The sequence below is a fragment of the Phyllostomus hastatus genome, unplaced genomic scaffold (genome assembly GCF_019186645.2).
Source record: "Phyllostomus hastatus isolate PE091 unplaced genomic scaffold, TTU_PhHast_1.1 phas_scaffold_39, whole genome shotgun sequence".
Taxonomy (NCBI): Eukaryota; Metazoa; Chordata; class Mammalia; order Chiroptera; family Phyllostomidae; genus Phyllostomus; species Phyllostomus hastatus.
In genome coordinates, this window is record NW_025334028.1 from 16,861,535 (window position 1) to 16,884,025 (window position 22,491).

The 22,491-nt window shown below is 35.9% G+C and overlaps 1 protein-coding gene across 1 annotated transcript in view; it reads left to right on the forward strand.

Annotated features, from left to right (window-relative positions):
• Nucleotides 1-22,491, forward strand: part of GRID2 (glutamate ionotropic receptor delta type subunit 2) — a 1,404,853-nt gene that overhangs the window by 807,622 nt on the left and 574,740 nt on the right. The window contains exon 5 of the mRNA XM_045820339.1: nt 17,170-17,223. Coding sequence (XP_045676295.1) covers nt 17,170-17,223 — 54 coding nt within the window. The remainder of the gene's footprint in view (nt 1-17,169; nt 17,224-22,491) is intronic.

Sequence of the window (22,491 nt, forward strand, 5' to 3'; positions counted from 1 at the left end):
GGATATCACAGTTTTAATTGACTATGGACACTCAGATGGGTGTTTTAATCCGAGGATGCATGGCAACGTCAGCAACAGAGGAGCTGATAATGCTTTACTTTCATAATATGAGGGATGTAGTCAAGATCTAGAATGTAAACATAAATGAAGTACAGTACTTTGAAAATATAATGGGCTTTAAAGCTGCAGGTATTAATTACACTTTAGTGTGATTTGGGGGCAAATTTTAACAAAAATTACTTAGAAAATATTTTGCTTAGTTTCCTTTAAAGAACAGTTGCTTTTTATAATTATGTGCTCAAAGACTATAAAACAATTTTTGAAGATAAATGTTATTTTTGTAGAAGTTTTACATGTACTCAGTAAATTTTTTTAAAGGTTTTATTATTTTTAGGGGGGGGAGAGAAAGAGAGGGAGAGAAAGATCAATGTGTGGTTGCCTCTTGTGTGCCCCCTACTGGGGACCTGGCCTGTAACCCAGGCATGTAACCTGACTGGGAATCAAACTGGCAACCCTTTGGTTCACAGCTTGTGCTCAATCCACTGAGCCACGCCAGCCAGGGCACAATGAATATTTTTAAAAGCATTTATAAAACTAATAGTGAACAAGAGTTGCTTCCTCACTCCTCCCTCCTTTTTTTCTCCCCACTCTATAAAGGAAACCTTTAATTTTTTTGTTTCGTTTTAGCTACTTCTGATATTTAAAAAATATTTTAAATTACGTGTTTATACTGCTTTCCTCTGATTTTTCAGATATTGATATAATCAATTGATAAATTAATATGAGAGATGAGAACTTAGCTTATATACAGTATCTCTCAAAAACTTACCCTTCCCTCAAAGTACAGTTTTAATGTATTTATAGCTAAATCCTTATTCAGTGTTATCATTAATGTGGCCATGTAAACATTTTTTCCTGGTTCCAGGGAATCCCTGACTTCATTCAATATATGCACTTACCCTGAATCATTTCACATTTTGTTCAATACTTCACCAAATCACCCATATATTTGTTGGTTATATATACAGATAATATCTTAAAGAAAAATTATATATCTGTGTATATACATCTTCGGGAAAAAGTTTTGACTAAGATCTTATTGCTCTGCTTTAAATGTCTTTTTTCCCCTTCTGATTTGGTTACCAAAAGTGAAATATAGCTAGCATACATAGCATTGTCATTATGTTTAGATAGTAAATTTATTTGAAAATTTTAAATATCCTCACTTATTGACAATCTTTAACACCTGTGCAAATATTTCCATCACTGGCTGTTGAAATGCAGTAGTTATAGAAATATTAATGGGATAGAAAGCCTACAATAGACCAAATTTCATGCCTCATAGCAACATGTTTTTCTCCTTAGACTACGAGAATGACACCAGTCTGGGTGCTGATTTTTGGTGCCCTCTTTGGATGAGCATATTTACAACTAAAACTCAAACTTGTCAAATTGGCTCTGCCAACTAGTTTTTGTATTACATTTTAAACTTATGCATTTTCCAGATCTTGATAGTTTAATTTTCTTTATTTATGTCATAATTTGTCTCCCAAAATAAAATGTCTTAAGTAAGGGAATAGTCTAGCACATATGCTTGCTTTTATTAAAACAGGAGAAATACACTCTAGTTTCTTTTCAGAGATGGTTTGTTGATATACTTGATAGTTTTCAAATTTAATATAGATTTCTATGTTTTATTAAATTACATTTCAAAAGCCACTATTGATTTCTATAAATTGGAACAGCCATTGAGTTAACAAAGAGGACTTAATTTAGCTCTGTTATACCGATGAGTCTGCAAAGGAAAAGAAACAAAACAAAATAATCAAACAAACGATAATCAGATCACTCCATTTTGGCAATTGTGGCGATCACATGAGAGAATGCTATTCACTTCAACTATGTCCTTGTCCTTAATTCTTACAAGAATATGTACTGTCCGAATACTCTTAAAGTCTTCTAATACTCTGTCATCAAGCCATCTGGGAAAGAAGCCTTTAGAAGCTTGTCAATGAGTCTGCACTATGACTTTTCAAATTTCTCTAGAAAGAAAAATAGCCCTCAGAAACAGTGTTTAGTGCATCTCTTTAGGTCCGAGGGAGCCAAAGGGATTGTTATCTAATAGATTCTGCTTTGCTGTCATACTTTCAAAAGACCTTACATCCTGACCTGAGTAAACTGTGAAATTAGGATAAATATGAAACTACCTTGTAAAACAGTGTGAAGTATTTAAGTAAACTGTGAAACATATGGGAGATTCAAAGTCAGTATGTAATTCTTAAAATGGACTAGGAAAGTTCTGGAACATATCTCCAGGCCACTCCGTGAATTATGAACCACTATTGTGCTGCATGGCATTTATCATGTCAACTCTAGTGACAGAACACATCTTGGTCCCATTCTGTAATTTCTAATAAAAATTAACTCTTAAAAAAAATTACCAAAAAGCAGAAATACAGTAATCCTTAGAATATTCTTTCTCTTTCTGCTTGATCTCTAGGAGTTAGATAAACAAGCCTTAACACATTTATTTAATAACTTAGAAGACTGATTTACACAGTTGAACCCAGGGTTGGCATGTAAAAACTAAGGAACAAACAAATCCAATAGTGTATTTCAGGATACAATTGGTAGCTTGACCTTATCATTGGGGATTAAAAAAAGAAAAAAAGAACAAAACATGTTAGCAAAATCAAAGTAATATTTATGTCCCCCAAAATTCAAATTGCTTCTTATAAATAATAACCCATTGCTCCAAAAGGAAAATTGCATGGTCAAAATAATTTGGGTAAAATTGCATGCTTAAAATAATTATGATAGTGATGGAGTATAAATAGCAGCATTTTAATGTGTATAAAGAATTTTACTTCAAATGAGAAGTTATATTTAAACAATAGGCTTAAAGTGACTATATTCTTTTTAGAACAGGAGTTTTGCCTTTTCTCCTATGTAAAGGTATGTGTCCTTAGTTATTTTGGCTAGAATATTACAGGTACACTGGCAGGTATGCTTACACTTTTCATGTTCCTAATAAGTACCCAATGGAGCTAGGCTGAAAGTTCCCTTGGACTAACGAAGAAATCTGCCTTACTCAATGAGGTGACTCCAGTCCTAGCACTGTGGCCAGTGTACTTCAGATGCTCATAAAGTTTGAAGGGAAGGACACTTCAGTTGTTTTCATGCCTTGGCCACCATGAATAAGGCTGCAATGAACATAGAGGTTCATGTGTCTTTGGGATATAAAACTAAAAGGAACAAATGAGCAGAAGGAAAAACAAACAAACACTAATTTGTAGACACAGACAATAGTATGGTGGTTGACAGAGGGAAGGGGGTTGAGGCTAGGAAAGGGTAAAGGGGTCAAATATATGGTGACAGAGGAGATTTGACTTAGGGTAGTGGGCTCAAAATGCTATATACCATTGACATATCATAAACCATATACTTGAAACCTATAAATTTTATTAACAAATGTCACTCGATAGATTTAATTTTTTAGAAAGTTAGGTGGATTTGCTAAATTAATTGGTTGCATATAGAATCAATGCCAGGTCTTCACACTCTCTCCCTGAATAGGACATTTTGTAAAGCAGTTGATCTCAAAATGATTCACCCAATCTGCAACATAGGCACCAACTGGGAACCTGTTAGAAAGACAAATTCCCAGACTCCACGACAGACTGTGAAACTCAGAAATGATTAGAGTGGGCCCAGCAATCTGTGTTGAAGAAGCCATCCAGGTGATGCTAATGTGTGCTAAAGTTGGGAATCAGCAAAGCAAAACATCCTCAAATACACTGTACACAGTGACATCAAAGCTTTTTGTGATTATAAAAGTGCCTCACCAGTCTATTATGGGGAGACAACTCTTCTGAACAGATTGTGCCTAATTTTGCTTTCTTGAGAACATTTCTACTTCTCAAGAATTCCTTCATTTTAGCTAGAGGAACTGTTTTCTATTCATGTGTAGTAATTTGTGTTTTATGTAGGAAGGCTGACTCCATTTGAGTTATTGCTACTGATGCTGAGTCAAAGAGTAGGGGGCAGATGATTTATTAGGGAGATGGTCCCAAAAAGCACAAGCGAGGAAGTGTTGAGCTTGAGAAAAAGCAAACAGAAAATTTAGTTAATAATGTGTTACCAATAATGGATTATAAGTGTTGGCAAAAGGGGCCCAGTCCTGCCAGGAACCTTCTGGGAAACTGAGGAGTATACCTCAGAATCACCCCAACAAAGAATGAGGAAACTGGAGCATGCATCTGCATCCTCCCCTCCTCACTGATTGAGGTGATGCTAACATACCAGTAATGCTATCATGCAACCACTTCCTGGTTGTGTCTGCGTGTGGCCGAAGAAGCTGGACCAAGTTCTCAGGAGGAGAAGATAAAAGACACAAGCTCTTGAGGTGGAATAAGTCAATACGCTGGAAACTGTTTTCATCTGTAGCTTCAGGGTATTTCACATGGGCTGAGGGGCTACAGGGCAAAGTAAACTTTCAGCATGATAATTTTCATCCAAGTTTGCAATACTTATGTAATGTCTATTATGAGTCATGTCCAAAGTTAGTTATCGGGAATAGAAAAAAAGATAAAACGCTATCCCTGCCTCATGAAGCTCTTTGTGTAGTGGAGAATGTAGACCAAAAAGATAATTAAAATATAATTAGGTATGTTCAGTGACAGCAGTGTATATCTACATTAATAATAGGAATTTATGGTAGAAGAGTATAGTAATCATGGAAGACTTCTTAGAGGTGATGATGATAATTGTGTCTCACGAGAGTCCTGAAAACCACTTAGAGGCCAGCCAAATGCAGAGGAGAGAAGGGCAAGTGTGGACAGAAGCCAGAATGAGATGTGAAGAGGAGGTGCAAAAAAAGAGGAAGCAATTATAGGCAACATTGGAGAAGATTGTAATAGTGGGTGGAGCGATCCCATGTTAGGTGGAAGGGAACATGAGTCCAGTAGAAAGTAAATGAAGAGAAGTGAAAGGCACAAGGGTCCACAAGTAGCTGATGCTGCAGACTCCCTAAGGAGGAAGGAAGAAAAGGACCCAGAGCTTGGTTGATATAATTAGTCCCCTTTTGGAGGAAGAGAGCCTCTTTTACTGTCAACAGAGGGGAGGAATGTAGTTAACAAGGTGAGTATTCATTTATAAAACAGGAACATAATAACAACTACCTTCAAAGGGTTATTGTGAGACCTAAATAAGAGAAGTCACTAAAATGTTTACCATTGCTTCTCATGGGTAATACACCCATCATGTTAGTTAATATTATTCAAACAAGGATTTTCTTTTCCTTTGCTTCTCATTTTAGTGGGGCAGTAATTTGAGGGCTTGAAACCATTTCTTCCTGTTTATCTTTATTCATTATTTGTTTAAACAGGAAACCAAATTGCCTGTGGAGTTTGTTAGTAGACCGGCTGTGGAGCAGGTTGAACGTTGAATGTCACTGCCAAGGAAAATGGGGGAGGGGGAGCAAAACCAATGACATATACAGGTAGAAGAATTGCTGGATAGAATTAAGTATGCAGAAAAGGTCGGAAGTTACGGTTTTGCAGTGGTGCTAAAGCACATTTTTGTGATCTATTTCTAAGACAGATGGGGCAGTGTATTTTATTATAAGGCATTCAGGGTAACTCTAGTCACCTTGGACAAATTATAAACACTGACAGACAGATAAGCGTACATGTAAATAAAAACATCCTTTTAAGATTCAAAAAAAGAAAGATCAAGAGGTTTAAGATTGAAGAAAACTCTAACACAGGTTGGATGACTCTCAGTAGCCTGACATTATGGGATCGTAGCACAGGTTCCTTTGTCAGACTCTGTATTTCTGTTCTATAAGTGACATTTTGTTTGAGTAGTTACCAGTTGGTGCCTCAGTTTCAACTGGCATTTTGTTACTAAACACAGTTCTGATACCATAAGGTGATTTGTCAGTGGTAAGAAAAAGATGGCTTGTATTTTACTATAGTAAAATAGCACAGATGGGAGAGTCAACTGCTTGGATTTCTGAAAAGTGTCCATGATGTTAAGTCCACCACCATTGAAACATTTTTTATAGTATGCCACAAGGTATAGTTTTTATGGAAGAATCTATGGAAAAAATTAGGAACCCCAGAATGTTTGAAGGTTTTGTTTTGATTCTGTAAAAAGTTCAAGGATTATACCTCCCATGAGACTGAATACCTTGAGAAGGACCAATACAATTACTTTAAGAATATGACTAGGGAAGTTCACATTTTGAGTTTCTCTATTTTTTCTTTTGGACACTTTGCATGTCAAAACTAATAAGACTTTTGGGTACTTTTCTTGTGTAAAGTCTTTTGATTCTAGAATTATCAACATTTTATACTACTATTGACATTCTAAAGAGCAGAGTTCCCTTAAAATATTGGCAAGGCCCAGGAAAAACAGAAATATTGAACCAGAAATGTCTTTTTTAATATATTTTATTGATTATGCTATTATAGTTGTCCCATTTCCCCTCCACCCCCTCCCACCCACTTCACTCCCCTCCACCCCCTCCCACCTACATTCCCTCCCTTTAGTTCATGTCCACGTGTCATACTTGTAAGTTCTTTAGCTTCTACATTTCCCATACTATTATTACCCTTCCCTGTCTATTTTCTACCTACCATCTATGCTACTTATTCTCTGTACCTTTTTCCCCTCTTTCTTCCTCCCATTCCCCTGTTGCTAACCCTCCATGTGATCTCCATTTCTGTGGTTCTGTTACTGTTCTAGTTGTTTGCTTAGTTGGTTTTTGTTTTTGTTTTAGGTGTGGTTGTTAATAATTGCGAGTTTGCTGTCATTTTACTGTACATGTTTTTTATCTTCTTTTTCTTAGATACATCCCCCCTTTAACATTTCATATAATAAGGGCTGAGTAATGATGAACTCCTTTAACTTGACCTTATCTGAGAAGCACTTTATCTGCCCTTCCATTCTAAATGAAAGCTTTGCTGGATAAAGTAATCTTGGATGTAGGTCCTTGCCTTTCATGACTTGGAGTACTTCTTTCCAGCCCCTTCTTGTCTGTAAGATTTCTTTTGATAAATCAGCTGATATGTAATAGGCACTCCTTTGTAGGTAACTCTCTGCTTTTCTCTTGCTGCTTTTAAGATTCTCTCCTTATCTTTCATCTTGGGTAATGTAATTATGATGTGCCTTGGTGTGTTCCTCCTTGGGTCCAACTTCTTTGGGACTCCCTGAGCTTCCTAGACTTCCTGGAGGTCTATTTCCTTTGCCAGAATGGGGAAGTTCTCCTTTATTATTTGTTCAAATAACTTTCCCACGTGTTGCTCTTCCTTTTCTCCTTCTGGTATCCCTATATTTTGGATGTTGGAATGTTTAAAGATGTCCTGGAGGTTTCTAAGCCTCTCCTCATTTTTGAATTCTTGTTTCTTCATTCTTTTCTGATTGGATGTTTCTTTCTTCCTTCTGGTCCACTCCATTGATCTGAGTTCCAGTTTCTTTCCCATCACTATTGGTTCCTTGTACATTTTCCTTTACTTCACTTAGCATAGCTTTGATTTTTTCATCTAATTTGAGACCAAATTCAACCAATTGTGTGGGCATCCTGATTACCAGTGCTTTGAACTGTGCATCTGATAGGTTGGCTATCTCTTCGTTGCTTAGTTGTATTTTTTTCTGGAGTTTCGATCTGTTCTTTCATTTGGGCCATTTTTTTTTTGTCTTGACATGCCTGTTACATTGTGAGGGGTGGAGCCTTAGGTGTTCACCAGGGCAGGACAACCCAGTCGCTGGGTTGTGATGCTGTATGTGTGGCAGGTGTCTGAAAGGGAACAATAGTGTTTGCTCAGCTCTCTGCCAGATTTCAGTCACTTCCACCGCTTCCCTCAAGCAAACTGGGCCCTTCTGGTGATGATTTCCATGTAGGTGGTTTTGTATATGTTCTAGGACCCTGTGGGTCTCTCCAAGGAACTCTCCTGTGAGGCTGGGAGTTTCTCCCAGAACCTCAACACCCACAGGTGTTTTCAATCAGTGTTTTGAGGCTTTAATTCCCCATGCTGGCACCCTAGGTTGCATGGTCTGTCCTGCTTCCCAGTTTCACCTGGTTTATCTGTGTGCAAATGTGGGACCACCCTGTCTGCCACTCACCTTGTGCGCCATGCCCCTCCACAACCTGCTGCCTCGCTGAATCTGCCTGTTGCTGTCTTTCTCTCCCAGAGTCCTGTAGCCACCACTTTGCCATAACCTCTCTCTGCCTGGCTGCCTGACTCTGCCACTCCTACCAGTCTGGATGAATGTGTCTACTTTAACTCCTTGGTTGTCGGATTTCCACATAGTTCAATTTTCTGTCAGGTCTGCTTGTCTTTTTTTCTAAATTGTTGTCCTTATTTTGGTTGTGCAAGGAGGCACAGTGTGTCTACCTACACCTCCATCTTGGCCAGAAGTCTAGAAATGTCTTTAATGAGTAATAATCAACTTTTATAGTGGCTTCATCAGTGATGAGCTATTGATAACCCAGAATATGTCCAAGTCATAAAAATAACAGTAAACTAATTAATTAACTGTAGAAACTATATGCTAATTGCCTTATTGCTAAAATACCCAAGACTCATTGTCCATTTTCTCTGCAAAAGCTTTTGTACCTTTGTCCTGTAGTGACAAAAGTTTTGTTTTTATGAGAAAGCAGAAAGAGATAACTCTTTCTCTGGTTAAGCATCAGCTGTATACACATACACAGGCTCTGTCAGAAGTAACACCTGCTTGAATGTGGTTGCAGGGTAATAATATAGGTGTAATAATTCATAGTTTAAATTTGAAAATTTCACTTAAAATGTCATGTAGTGTGCTTGAGTGTGATATTGTTCTGTAATAGAATTACATGCTTATGATTTGTAGTACAAAAGGGGTGTTATATGTGCTGGACCCTCTGTGTGTGTATGTGTGTATATGGCAAGTTGCTCACATTCTGCAAAGAATGTGGGAACTAAGACTACTATAAAAGAAAAAGCACAGTTTTCTAATACCACTTCAAAACTAATGGTCATAGAGTAGAATGGTGGATAACGTTGCCTGCATTTCTCAGATTCTTCGAGATTCATTCTCTCTCTGTCTATCTCTCTGTCTCTCTCAGAGATATATAATAGGCACAAATAATTTACATAATAGAATTCAAATATACAAAATTCCAGCATATACCACCCAATGTTCTACAATATCTTGTTTAGCTATAATTATTTTAATTTTTAAGAAAGCATAATAGTTTACGAAACTTGGCGAGAAAGGACTATGAAAACACTATGTAGGAAGGATCTTTATTAGTTATTGATTCTAGTTTCCATCCTGGGCTTTGTGATTTGGGTGAGTTACTTCAGTTTCTTTACATACAAGGTAGATATAAATGTAGTGCTCATATTGTAAGGATATGTGAGCATTAAATAAGTGATATATATGAAAGTACATAGTGCCTGTCATGTAGTAAGCACTCAATAAATACTAGCTTTTACTGTGTTATTGATATACTGTAAATAGCATTCAATAAAATATTTATTGAATTGAACAAATGTGTTCATAGTCATTTATGAGTACTGTCAGAAGATACTGCAACAAATTGAGTGAAGAAGGGAAACAGGGTTGTCAGAGAAGAGAGATGCACATTTTTGAACACTTGTAATGTTAAAGGTGCTTTAGATACATCCATGATTTAGTCATCACTCTACAACTGTGAAGAAAGCATTGTTCAGATAATCAGGGAACTGAGACGCAGAGTGAGCAATGGACCTGACTGTCAATAGAGCTGGCCTTTGAGCCTAAGCCCAGTTACTCTAAAAAAAATACATTCTTTCTACAATGTCACAGAGCCTCCAACTTCTGAGGTGTTTGACTTTGGAGATCTTTTTTTAAAAATTTTATTTAAATTGTTGTTGCAGTACAATTTTCTATCTTTCACTCCCATTGACTTTGTAGATCTTGAATATGCTACTTCTATACTTATTAGCACATAAATAATCAAGATTTCCTCAACTGAGAAAATGCAATGGAGTAATTTTCTGATTATTTATTTAATTTTTTAAAATTAAAGTTCATCTGATGACTTCTTTCAACTCATGTTTATCACATGGTTTAGTCCTAGGTGAAGGAGGGATGTACACAGATGTACAAACATTTGTTAGGGCTACATAGTTATCTTTTTCTACAAACAAACATTTAGTGAAAATCTGCCTGTGCCCAGCAACAGATTTTACTGAAACCCTACTATATGTCACTGGTTATTTTAAGGTTACAGAAGAGTGCTTAAAAATGTAATTTTTCTGTGAAGCTTACGTCCTAGTGCACAGAAAGGAACAGTAAATAAGTGTGCGTGTGTGTGTTTGTCTCATGTGGATGTGTGCCTCATGTGGATGCGTGCACAGGGGGAGCAAGGATAGGTGGTCATAGAAGTCATGCCCAATAAAGAGGTATGTATGCAGAGACCTAAATGAAATTAAGGAGAGGCTCTGTGAACATCCTGGGTGGAAGAGCAATCCAGAAGATGAAGTAAGGGTAAAGGTGGGTGCTGGGGGACCAGCAGGGAAGCCAGTCCAGCTATAGCAGAGGAAATAAAGGGAGAGAAAACAAACATGGCCCTCAGCCAGTTACATAACTAACCCAATTTAATTAAGGCTGGAATAAAGGCTTCCTTGCTGTGGTAGATGAGCAGAAGAGTCAGGACAATACTGCCTGGATTAAGGAGGTAAAAGATCTGACATTTGCTTCAGACTTTAAATTTTGAGAAACACTTTGCCGAGGAGAGAGGACAGGGAAGACATCAAAAGAAACAAAGCAAAAGCATGAAAGTTCACAAGTGCGAAGGGCCAGTATGTTGCATTTCAATATGATCAGTGGACTTCAGTATAAGAAAAGGGTTTTTCCTTTTTTTTATTTGCTTTAATTTAACAAGAAAGCATTATTTCATAAATTTTAGCAACTAAGTGCCAATGTGCCCCCAAATCATGATTTTAAGTCCTGATCAAACTCCAGGTGAGAGCTCGTACTCATTTGTTTGTCATTTATTCTTAAGAATTAATTTACCAAGTGTTATTTAGCTATTAAAAAGTAAATAAAATAAATGTTTTAATACAATACCCAGTTGTGCAAGGAAGTTAAAATATTAGAACATGAAAAACAGGCAAAGCAAGGGATGAGTGATCCTTCCAGAAACACTACTTTTTGTAATTTTTTGGGATAAGGTACTGTTAATCACTACAGCAGACATGTAAAAGAACCCCAATACAAGCAGAAACTCACTAAGAATTAAAACAGTAACAGAGTGATCCCCTGCACTAAAAATAATTGTCAAAACTTTATTTGTGTCCTCCTCAGGCAAAGTACTGAAATCTTAAATTCACTTTTAATCACTGTTCAATCTCTGTTCAATAATAATGTAGAACACAGGAGTGTTGGTCTATGCCATAGAATGAACGCAGTCTCTTTGCTTACATTAGTGCCCATCTTTCCACATTAAGAAGCAGAGCAGGTTGCATATTGTTGGCCAATTCTCAGTGGTGGCATATTTCCATCTCTCAGGGGGTGTGGGAAGACCCAACTGTACAGCAGTAACAATAATTCTAGCACATCCGTTTATGAAATAACTTTGGCAGTAATGGTGAGAGGATTTGGATGAAAGTGTATTTGTGGTCTTCCAGCTGGTAGATTAGAGCACAGATTCTAAAGCAAAAAAGCACAGAGTGGGATGGCAGATAGTGCCTGCTTGGACAGGAACAGAAGAGAGTTGGGGATCCATGCTGAGCTTGAGGGGAATGCAGCAAGACAGTTGTTTCTGAATATCCCCAGGCTGCCTAATATCATCTTGAGGGATTGCTGATGCCATCTGCTGGATGTACTTGGGATTTAAAAGTGGAATCTACACAAAACTCCACTGTCCCCTTGTACTGTGGCTTCAGTTCTAGTGAGAAAAAAAATCTGAAAACAAAACAAGCTAAACAAAACAAACAAACAAACAAAACAAACAATTGATGGAATCACGTGATCTTTACTATACCTTAAGAAGACTAGAGTGTTTTATTGACACTGCATTTCTGAGAAGTGTAGTATTTAATTGCATTTGGGTTGTTATTATTGTTTAAAGCCGAACTCTACAGTTAAGCCATATATGACACTCAGGAAAGTGGTGTGGAGTTTTTACTGTAAATCCATAAATCTCTTGCTAAAATTTATGCATTATAAGCTTTATACATGATGCATTCCCTTTCTGTACTTTATTGGAGAAGAGTATAGTGGTCTGGTTTTGTTTTGACTTGTTTTGTTTCATTAGAAAAGAAGAAAAAAGACTAAAAGGAAAGAACTACTATCACTATATGGTCAGAACTATTACATATGCATTTGGGTTTTACATAAAATATGGTAATTCAACATTTGTTCTTGTTTTGTGGAAAATTGCACTTTCTGTAGGATTATTGTAAAACCATGATTTTAAAATTATAAAACTCTTCACAGTGCTTTACTTAATTTTTAGAACTTTTAGGAATATGTGACTAAATTAACATTGATTCTAGTCTATATTTCCTAAACAGTACCAATCCCATAAAATTTATAATGAGAAAAATGGTTTTCGTGGTCAAATCCATTTGGAATATGCACATTCTAAGTATGTTCTCCTGGAGTTCCATGAAGCACAGTTAATATAAGGAGTTGGCATTTATTGAGAATTTACAGTGTGCCATTACTGCATTTGTTCTTTGTTATGATTCTCTTATGTGGGCACTTTCATTAACCCTAGTGACATATGAAGAAACTGAGGTTTACAGGATTGCCCACTTGTTCAAAGTCATACTGTAAAAAAATAGATGCACTGGCTATCTGACTTTGGAACTCCAGCACATAAGTCTGGTAATAATATGACCCCAAATAATGAATGAAATAATAATTCATATTAATATTACTCTTATGTTAATTATATTTTCATATTGATGTTAACCTGTTAAAGCTTCAAAGAGTAATGCAGCAATGACATCTACCTAACTTTGATTAACCTGGCATTTCTGAATCTATTTGGCTACAGGATGCTCACCAATTTTAGCAGAAGTAGTTTTCTGAAGAATACAGTTTAGAAATGCTGATGATATAAGCTATAGTATTACAATAGATGAGGGGACAGGAGAGGAGTAGCTTTTACTGTTTCTCTGGCTAGTTGCTTCAGAATAACTGCTGATGCCCTTTCCCAGGCATTGCACCCATAGGTTTTCACCTGGCAATTCAGAATGGGCAGGGGAGGAAGGAAACACCTGATTTCATTGCTGCTGCAGGTGCACAGAGCACTGGAAACCTGTGCATAAATGTGTGATATTTAGTCCATCCTGCAAAGGGACCAAGCTTAATTTAGTTAAGCCTCAAGGTTGAGTGAAGAACAGCATGTTGCTCTTTATTGTTTAGCCAATTAAATTGTCCTCTGTGTTTGTAGGAACTGTTCCACATCATTACCAGTGAAGTACATGCTTTGGCAGTTTCTTTGCTTCAGATTGTCTTCTATTTAGCAAATATAAATACTTGAAAACAAATGATGGAAGACATGGTGACAAATTGTTGGACTTTTCTAAAGATTCAGAAGTTCTAAAATTTCTTGCCAGCAACCGATGATCTGTCCTTACACACAGCTTGTCTTCCTGACAAGACTTGATTTTTCCTATCCTTTTTTGCCTGTTCCCCTAAAGGAAGCTCAGCTTCTTGGGAGGTGGGTAGTCTCATTTGCGGTAACTGCATTACTGAATATCAATATGGTAGCAACTCCACATGAATGAGCATGCTCTGTTACTAATCACTCATTACTAATATATACCCATGTAATAAGAATAAAGCATGGAATAAGGAGGATAGATGAATTACCACGGAAAATTCATACTCCCTTTCTTCCTGTTATTTTGATAGCCAAACATACTAGAATTCCTATTGGATAGTTGTGTCTTTTCTTCCATACTGACTTGCTACTTTCTTTTAATAGACCAAGTATGATGTGATGTTTTGGGCAATGTTTCTTATCATCATAATTATAAAATATATATTATTTTTAAGACCTTCAATATTTCATAGCAAACCACTTTTTAAAAAATTGTAGGTTAAAGAATACAATTAATGTTTACTAACTTGCTAAACTTTTATAAGAATTCACAGAGTTGGACCAAACAACTATAACAATGATGTGCTTAGACATAAAATCGGTTTCCACTGGACAAAAAAAAGAAAAATTTCAAGTTGTTTAATCTCTTTCATTGGCTTGAAATATATCTACCACTGACATATGAGATATGCTACTTAGGGAAGGAGGATGGGGAAAAGGAAATAATTTTCCCAGTTCTAACATGACTGTGGCGGTAAATATATGCTTTAAAAAATTCTAGATGTCTTATAATAATTACTTCTTAATTCTTTTAAAATTTTTTTTAAAGATTTTATTTATTTATTTTTAGAGAGGGAAGGGAGGGAGATAGAGAGAGAGTGAGAAAGATCAATGTGCGGTTACTGGGGGTTATGGCCTGCAACCCAGGCATGTACCCTGGGAATCGAACCTGCAGCACTTTGGTTCACAGCCCACACGCAATCCACTGAGCTACGCCAGCCAGGGCCACTTCTTAATTCTTTATTCAGAAGTAATTTAGTTCTTCAAGTTAGTAGTACCTCTAGTTCAATAAAGTATTACTTAGGCTGAAGTGTATCAAGTGGAAAGGGGTTAATATTACTAAAAAATATAAAACTTAACAGATGTATTTATTTGGGATTCACATAGTTGACCTTTGTTATCTACCAAAGTAGCTGAGATTTTTTTTATGTAAATAAGACTCTCTTAAGAATGTCTGTTAACTCAATTTGCTATGTGAAAAGAATAAACATTATTATTCTTTTGTATCATTTCTTTTAACTCTACTGTAATTTTATATTTCTGATATATATATATATATATATGTATGTATGTATATATCCAGCATTACATTTTATATTATATAACCATTAGTACACCATATGACTAATACAGGCATGGGTATATATGTATAGGAGACTATATGTATGCCTATACCTACATCAGTCATGTAAGTGAAGGAACTCAAAACCTACTGGGTTTCCAAGGTGTAGGCTATTGAACTCCCTGTCATTTTTGAATGACCCTTACTCAATGCTTCTTTCACAGAAGATGCCAGTTACCTTTTTAATTAGTGGCTTCTCCACATCGCTCACTTTTGGCAGCATTCAATTGTAAAGATTCAGAGAACTCATGCCACCTCACTGGTTATGCATGAAGGTGTTAACCTAGACATGAGAAAATTATATTCCTCTTTGGTGGACAGTACCTCAGATAATGGATATAAGCACTAACTTTCTGTGTACAACATAGCAATAAAATATTTCAAAGCTTCTTATAAACATGGTGTCACACTAACACATGGGTTTTAGTGGTGTATACCTGTATACTTTGGTATATAATAAAGGGAGAATAGATCTAACTTTTCATGTTTAAGTACCTTTCCAGTATAATTTGCTTTCCTTCCCCAAAGAAAAATGGGCATGTGAAAAAAAAGCTCTGAAAATTCACTATTCATGAAAAGGCCAATAACTATTGCATGGGTTTGAAATCACACCTCTATAAAATCACATCATTTAAAATTTCTCTAATGAGTATGTTTATTAAAATTTATCAAGATTAGAAAAATTGCATAGCTGATATTAATAATAAAGGATTATATTAGATAAGATAGGCTAAATTATTCTTGCAAGTTGGCCCAACATGCAATAATGTCTCCACAGAACAGAGGTTTATTTCAAGTTGGAGCAACACCACACCAGAGAGTGGGGCGCAGGGTCTGCTCCATGAGCTTGTGCAATTGTGATAAAGGATTTATTTTTTTATGCTGTAATGTGCTAATATTTTCCTTGTTTCAAATTTATACTGCTAAGTATCTCACATTTTAGTACTTATGAGGAAAACCAAAGACAGGAGTGAGGAGAGCCAATTTCCCTGCCATCTCTAAACAAAAGAGGGTGGTTGAGTGAGTAGAATCTGGACCTTAGATGAAATAGCTTGAACCTGGACTCTATACCATACATGCTTTTGTCTGCCAGTTCATTTCAAGAAGGAGAATGTGAAAAATAAGTTCTATGGTCTAGACAAATTATCAATAAGCTCCCTTTGTAACTCTTACCTTACACTTATTTCATAAATGCTCTTCCCCAAACAGCTTTTTACTTACTAAGTTTTATAGGTTAAAGATTGTCCATTAATGCCTGAATGCCCCATAGTATGAATCGTAAGAACATGTCTTAGAATACGTATGATAAGATTGGCTGGAATGGAAACTCCCACACAAAAACTACCTTTAATACACACACACACACACACACACACACACACACACACACACACACACACTCTTGAGGCTTACTTTTTTGGCCTAAGCCAAGGATCATGTAGAATCAATTCATCCAAAGTTAGTCAGCCAACATTGTTTCCAATATATTGTTTGTTTTTCCTTTTGTATTTGTTTTATTCCTTATCATATTATTGGAAATTTGAAAGCTACTGAAATTACCCACCCATAACTCAATGCTAATATAATGTTTATTGCTTTTGGTCTTTACATTCAGATAATTTAAGAAATGGACATCCTTAGAATACATACACAAAGCTTTTCAGAACATAGAGCAGTTTACTTTATCAAGACAATGGCCAGCATATACACAGGGAAATATTAGAAGATAAAAATGTTAAACTAGATTGTAGAGGCATGTGTACTTAGATTTGTATTAGGTGGATAATAGAATGCTATCAAAGTTTATTTAGAATAAGAAATGTGATTCAAATTTCACTCTTAATTAAATCACTATAAGGTATTATTATATTATTTTTGTAGTTGAAACCTGGTTTTCTAGCCTTTAACTGAATTACATTTTCAAACTTAGGAAGTCTATAATGCCTCTACACACCAAACACAAATGCTTAAGCCTTTAGTACTTTGCTAACAGTTTTCCATCTTCAATCTTTCCAACATGCGATGATTCTTCTTCTTCTTCTTCTTCTTCTTCTTCTTCTTCTTCTTCTTCTTCTTCTTCTTCTTCTTCTTCTTCTTCTTCTTCTTAAGTGTACCCATTTAGTTAGGTTTATTTTCCATAATTAATACTGACTAATAGCCGGTTTGTTTTCTGTTCTAGGTTGTGGAGACTAATTTGGTTGCCTTTGACTGTCACTGGATCATTATAAATGAGGTAAAACCAACTAAACCTTATTGTCAACCCTGGGTCCTGTATTTCATATGTAGTCACAGCATGTCCTGTGGTCTTGAATTTCTAATCAAATTCAGAACACAAAGTAAATGTTCAGCTCACTGAGTGGATTCTGTTAAGTAAAAATAGGATAAGCCGTTTTTTTAAAATTATAAAGAGCTTTGTATGAGTAAAATAAATGAGGAAGATCTTCCCCACTGAGTATTTTTTAGCCTTTTCCGCTAGAAGACACTGCCTGCTTCGGAAGATCATCTTTATAAAAAGTACAGTTCCTCTTTGTAAGCAAAGTGAATTCCTCCCAGTGGTGTGCTTGTATTCCATTTATATTTTAATCTTGTTTTTAGAACTTTTTGTATCCACTTCCCCTTAAGTAGTTCAGCGTATGAATGTGAATAAACAGGAACAGATTTTTTTTTCATAAAGGAATACAACTGCTTTAAGATTCAACAACTTGTCAAATCCTGGTGAAAGTTTTTGACTTTCGTAAAGACAATACATAGGATTAAAAGTACACTACAATATGAGAGCCTTGTGAAATATGTTTTCCATTATCACCTGCCAGTCAGATTCCAAAAGGACAATGAACAGAGCAGTCACAGGCAAATAATGAGATTACGTGTATTTGTCCTAAAAAAAACCTAGCATTCAATCAAATCTATTACTTATGAATAAAAATAATGTATTATTTATTAGTAGATACTATTGAATTATAGAACAATAAATTTTGTTTCAAGGGGAAAATAGCATTCTGAGTAAGAATTCTGGTTTTCCAGTGAGCATGATCAGATCAATACTGGCTCTCACACTGGTTAGCTGTATTGTTTTGGATATATAATATAATCACCCTGTTCCTTAGATTTTCCACTTGTACAACAACTATAATAACATTTACTTTACAAGTTCACAATACAAATTAAATTCGATAATATTTAGTAATCTTAACACGGTGCCTCAATACATGGAACTGTAATAGTGAGCATAGCACATTTAAGATCAAAGATCACTTTCTTGCAGATTATTTTGCTGAGTATTAAACATCATTTTATGAGGCACTGAGGGAATGAAGTTCATAGAGAGTAAATGATTTTACATAGAAAAATGAAAAGTGATTTTTACATAGAAAAATGAAAAATGAAAAATGATTCTAGTTTCAAGTTGTTTTTCCTACACCATGGTTCTTTTTAGCTCAGTGAAAAAATACTGGAACTATCTTACAAGCCTGTTTTTGGTTGGCCAAACTTTATCGTTTATTATTGTATTTTTATTTCAAATCAAGATCTGTTTTTTTCTGAGATCCCCACAGGTGATGTGTAGGTGTAAAGCCTTGCTTTTCAATGAAATTGTGGTAACTTCTAATTGTCTAATACCTCTTAATTTCCATCTACAATGACTAAATATCAGGTCAGGGGAAAGGGGAAGGGAAACTAAGCTAACTTGCAGGATAACTTTTCAAATTAGATATTTTCACTTCTATTTTTCTGCAAGGAATCTAAGGTTCAAAGATATTGAGAAGTTTGCCAAATACTACACAACTATTAAATGGTTATAATGAGATTTAAAGCAATCTCTTCCAGCCTAAAACTTTAGTTTGCTTTTTTAAATTAATTCTCCATATAGATTGTATATTTGAAATTTCTGCTACCTCAACTTTAATCTTATAGCAGCCATTTATTCTAATATGTTTTCTTAATTTAATTATTTTCTGGAATACTATTTTTTTAAAAAACAGAGAATCCTCCTAAGTCCATGTTTTTATCTCGTTACCAGACAGGGACCAGCCTGGAGCAGGTCTGCCTCAGGCTGGCCTCTTGTGTGTGGGTTCCTGACTTTGTGTAGGAAAGATTTCACAACATGAGTCCAGGAGATTTTGAGAGTACATTTACTGAAGCTGGGCACAGTGAAACAACCAAATGACTTAGGGTAGAAGAAGTAACAGGAGAGAGCCTAGGCAGTGCTCTGCTTTGGCTCCCTAGAAATGTTACAGGAAAAGAATGAGCCAAGGCAGGGATGCTGTTTGCTGACTGGGAAGTCAGAGAAAAAGGGAGGCTTAGAGTTGAGGAGGAAGTAAAAAGTTCATGCTCCGGAAGGTGCGGAAGGTGCATGGTCGTGCTCTAGAGGGAGCCCGCAGTGAGTCTTTGTTCTGAGGGCTTTCATCTTTTTTCTGTAAGAAATCTTAGGGGAGGGCTTCAGCAGAAGATTCATCAGCATTCCAGGTGCATTTTAGTATGCTGCTGTATCCAAATGAGCACAAACGGGGCTTGGGGAATATTCTTCAGTCTGCTATACTGGTTTACTTTTGTCTTGGGTCTGTCTGGTTTTGGGGTTTTGGTTATTTGTTCCACTGACTTCATCTGTCCTTGGGTTTAATTGGCACAAATGACATTAACTGGGTCTCTGTTCTCTAGTTCCCAGACCAGGGAGATTTAAGCACGTGTTCTTTGATTTGGGCAGAGAGGTATAACCCTTTAGCTCTCAAGTGTCCTTGGTTAGGGCAGATAAGGTCTTGTGATTCACCAGCTAGCTGTAAATTGCTCAGACTGTTGGGCAGTGTTTCCCCATTCCACTTGCCCAGGAATTTTCCCATCTTCTTCTTCTCCAGTCACAATCTCACACCCACCTTCTAATAGGGAAATAGATCAGACTGATTTCCCAATGTAAAACACCCTGGAGTCATGTTGCTTGTTGGTTTCTGTTGGGTTGGCTAGGAAAAAAAAAGTGAGTTACTGCCTCCTCAGAGACATAGATTGTTAATACTTATAATAGTTAAATGGAAATCCCCATTCTCTTCTATTCTTTAATAAGACTGAAGAAGGGACCCCTGAATTAATTATTTTTTCCATATCCAATTGAATTTCTAAAACTATACTGAGTTTTAAAACTGTGAACCATGTAAAGCTCCCCAGAACTGCAGTAGTCATCCATCAACCCCTTACTTATGTGTCAATTTGTACTGTGGAAGAAGTCACTCCATGTTATACAGATTAAGTCTGACTGAGTAGACTAGCATGTATTTCACTGGTGATGAATATCATGGAAAAATAATAACAGTTTATATTTTAGTATATCTTTCATAAACATTATGGCTCATTTTGTTCAAGTTATCATTCAGTTGTATCACATAAAATCTTAGGAGAGCAAATACTGTCTTTAAATTTATGTTCCATAGTTGAGCCACTGTTTTGCAAGTAAAACATCCACACACACAAAGTAATCTAACCAGCAAATAACTCAATGAAGGTTGGAAGTATAGAAGACAGTATAGAGAAACTCAATTATTTTTCTGCACCCTTACACTTGTTTTTCTACTGTCATAATTATTTGTATCTCTCCTTTACCATCACTGACTTCTTAATCTCTTTATCCACAGCCCTATTACTAGTCCTTGAGTAGTGGTGTCATTTCTTTTGGACAGGTCAATACCATCTAGTTTTTGAAAACCCTGATGTTCACAGCCCGCATTGTATATATAGGTTATTATTTTTATCTATACTAGGTTAAAACTCAGAGACTAAACATGTTTTCATCCCTCCAACCCAAATCATCAGTATATCTGCAGTCAACACTTTTACTTCCACATGATTTCATTCAGCCACCTCATTCTCTTTGAAATATGCCTCAGAAAACTCAACTCCCACTACCTTTACTTCATTTACAGCCTGTGTATACACATTTATAATGGATGAATCATAATTTACCCCAGTGTCCATAAAAGAAAAAACATGGATTTCTCAAATTTCCTAGGAAGCTAATAAACTCTCAAAGTAACAACAGCAATAAACCTTAACAATATGCAAATTCCCATTTTTTATATTTATCTTTTATTTTTCAATCTTCACCTGAGGATGTTTATTGATTTGAGAAAGAGAGAGTGAGGGAAACATCAATTGTTTGCCTCCCCCACCAGGGATTGAACACACAAATTAGGTATGTGCCCTGACTGAGGACTGAACCCATAACCTTTCTGTTGCACAGGACCATGTTCCAACTGACCCTCCTGGCCAGGACGCAAATGCCTATTTTGATTGAACTTGGAAAATATGCTGTGCAGTTTGGTTTGCGTAACTACTATTTTACTGCTAATTTTAAAATGGGTTGCATACATTTACTTAATCTTTTTACATCAATATTTTTTTCAGAGAGAGACTATAAATCGAAGTTGGCATTGTAGATCGTGATAGAAACTGATGTAGAAATTTGAAAACAAAATATTTTTTCATTTGCATTACATGTGCTAGCTCATATGGTCTAATCAATCATATATTAGTAGTTGATCTTCCTTCTACAATCAGTGGATCCAGCTCAGAACAGCTTTGCCATGTAAGTATTATCATTCCTTCAGGGTTCTGAGCAGATGTCCTACCACTTTACATTTTAGAAAAGTCAAAATTTAGACAGAAAGGCACACACTTTTTAGAGCTGCAAGAAGTGTAATGCTATGTGCACCTTCTATTCCCCGATAATGCTGAACCTGATCTTTGGTGCCCTGACATCTTATTTAAATAGTTTAAGTCACTATCCTCTGGTAATCACTGCTGAGTTCTGCTGTTAAGGAAAGGTGGTTGTTGTTGAGATATAAAAGGCTTGCATCTCTAATGGATGTTTTTCATTTTTTCTAGTTTAGTGATTAATTGAACTGCTCACTACTAATCTGTAAAGCAGAGAGTTGTCATTCTGCTCTCCTTCCTGCTGCTGTACAGCCCACAGCTGGGTTTGTTCCATATTTCCACATAATGTTGGTATAATTATTTCACACTAATGTTAAATTTTATGGAGGTATCAAAGGATCATCTTTGCTAAAATGTGAAGAAGATAAACATATTAGCAAAAATAGCAATAAAACACATAATCTTTTCAAACTTTACCACACAGTAGGCACACTGCTTAATATCATTATTAAAATCTTCTTTATTCAGAATTTTTAAAGTTATTGAAGTATCCCAGGGCCTAGACTTAAAATTTCAGGTATCTGTCTTTAGAAGATAATTGGGTGAAAACTTGCCATTCATTCATTTGGTATTTTCTTGGGTACCTACTATGGACCAGAAATTCTGCTAGATGAAAAGAGGTAAAGTCATGGGGAAAGGAAGGAGAGATTCTTTCTCTGAAACATTGGGTTGGCCAAAAAGCCCATTTAATTTTTTCCATAAACTAAAAGACACTTTTTTCATTTTCACCAATGACTTGAATGATTTGGATATTTTGAGTATGCTGGCTATCTTCTGCATGGTATAACATTGATGTTCTCAATCA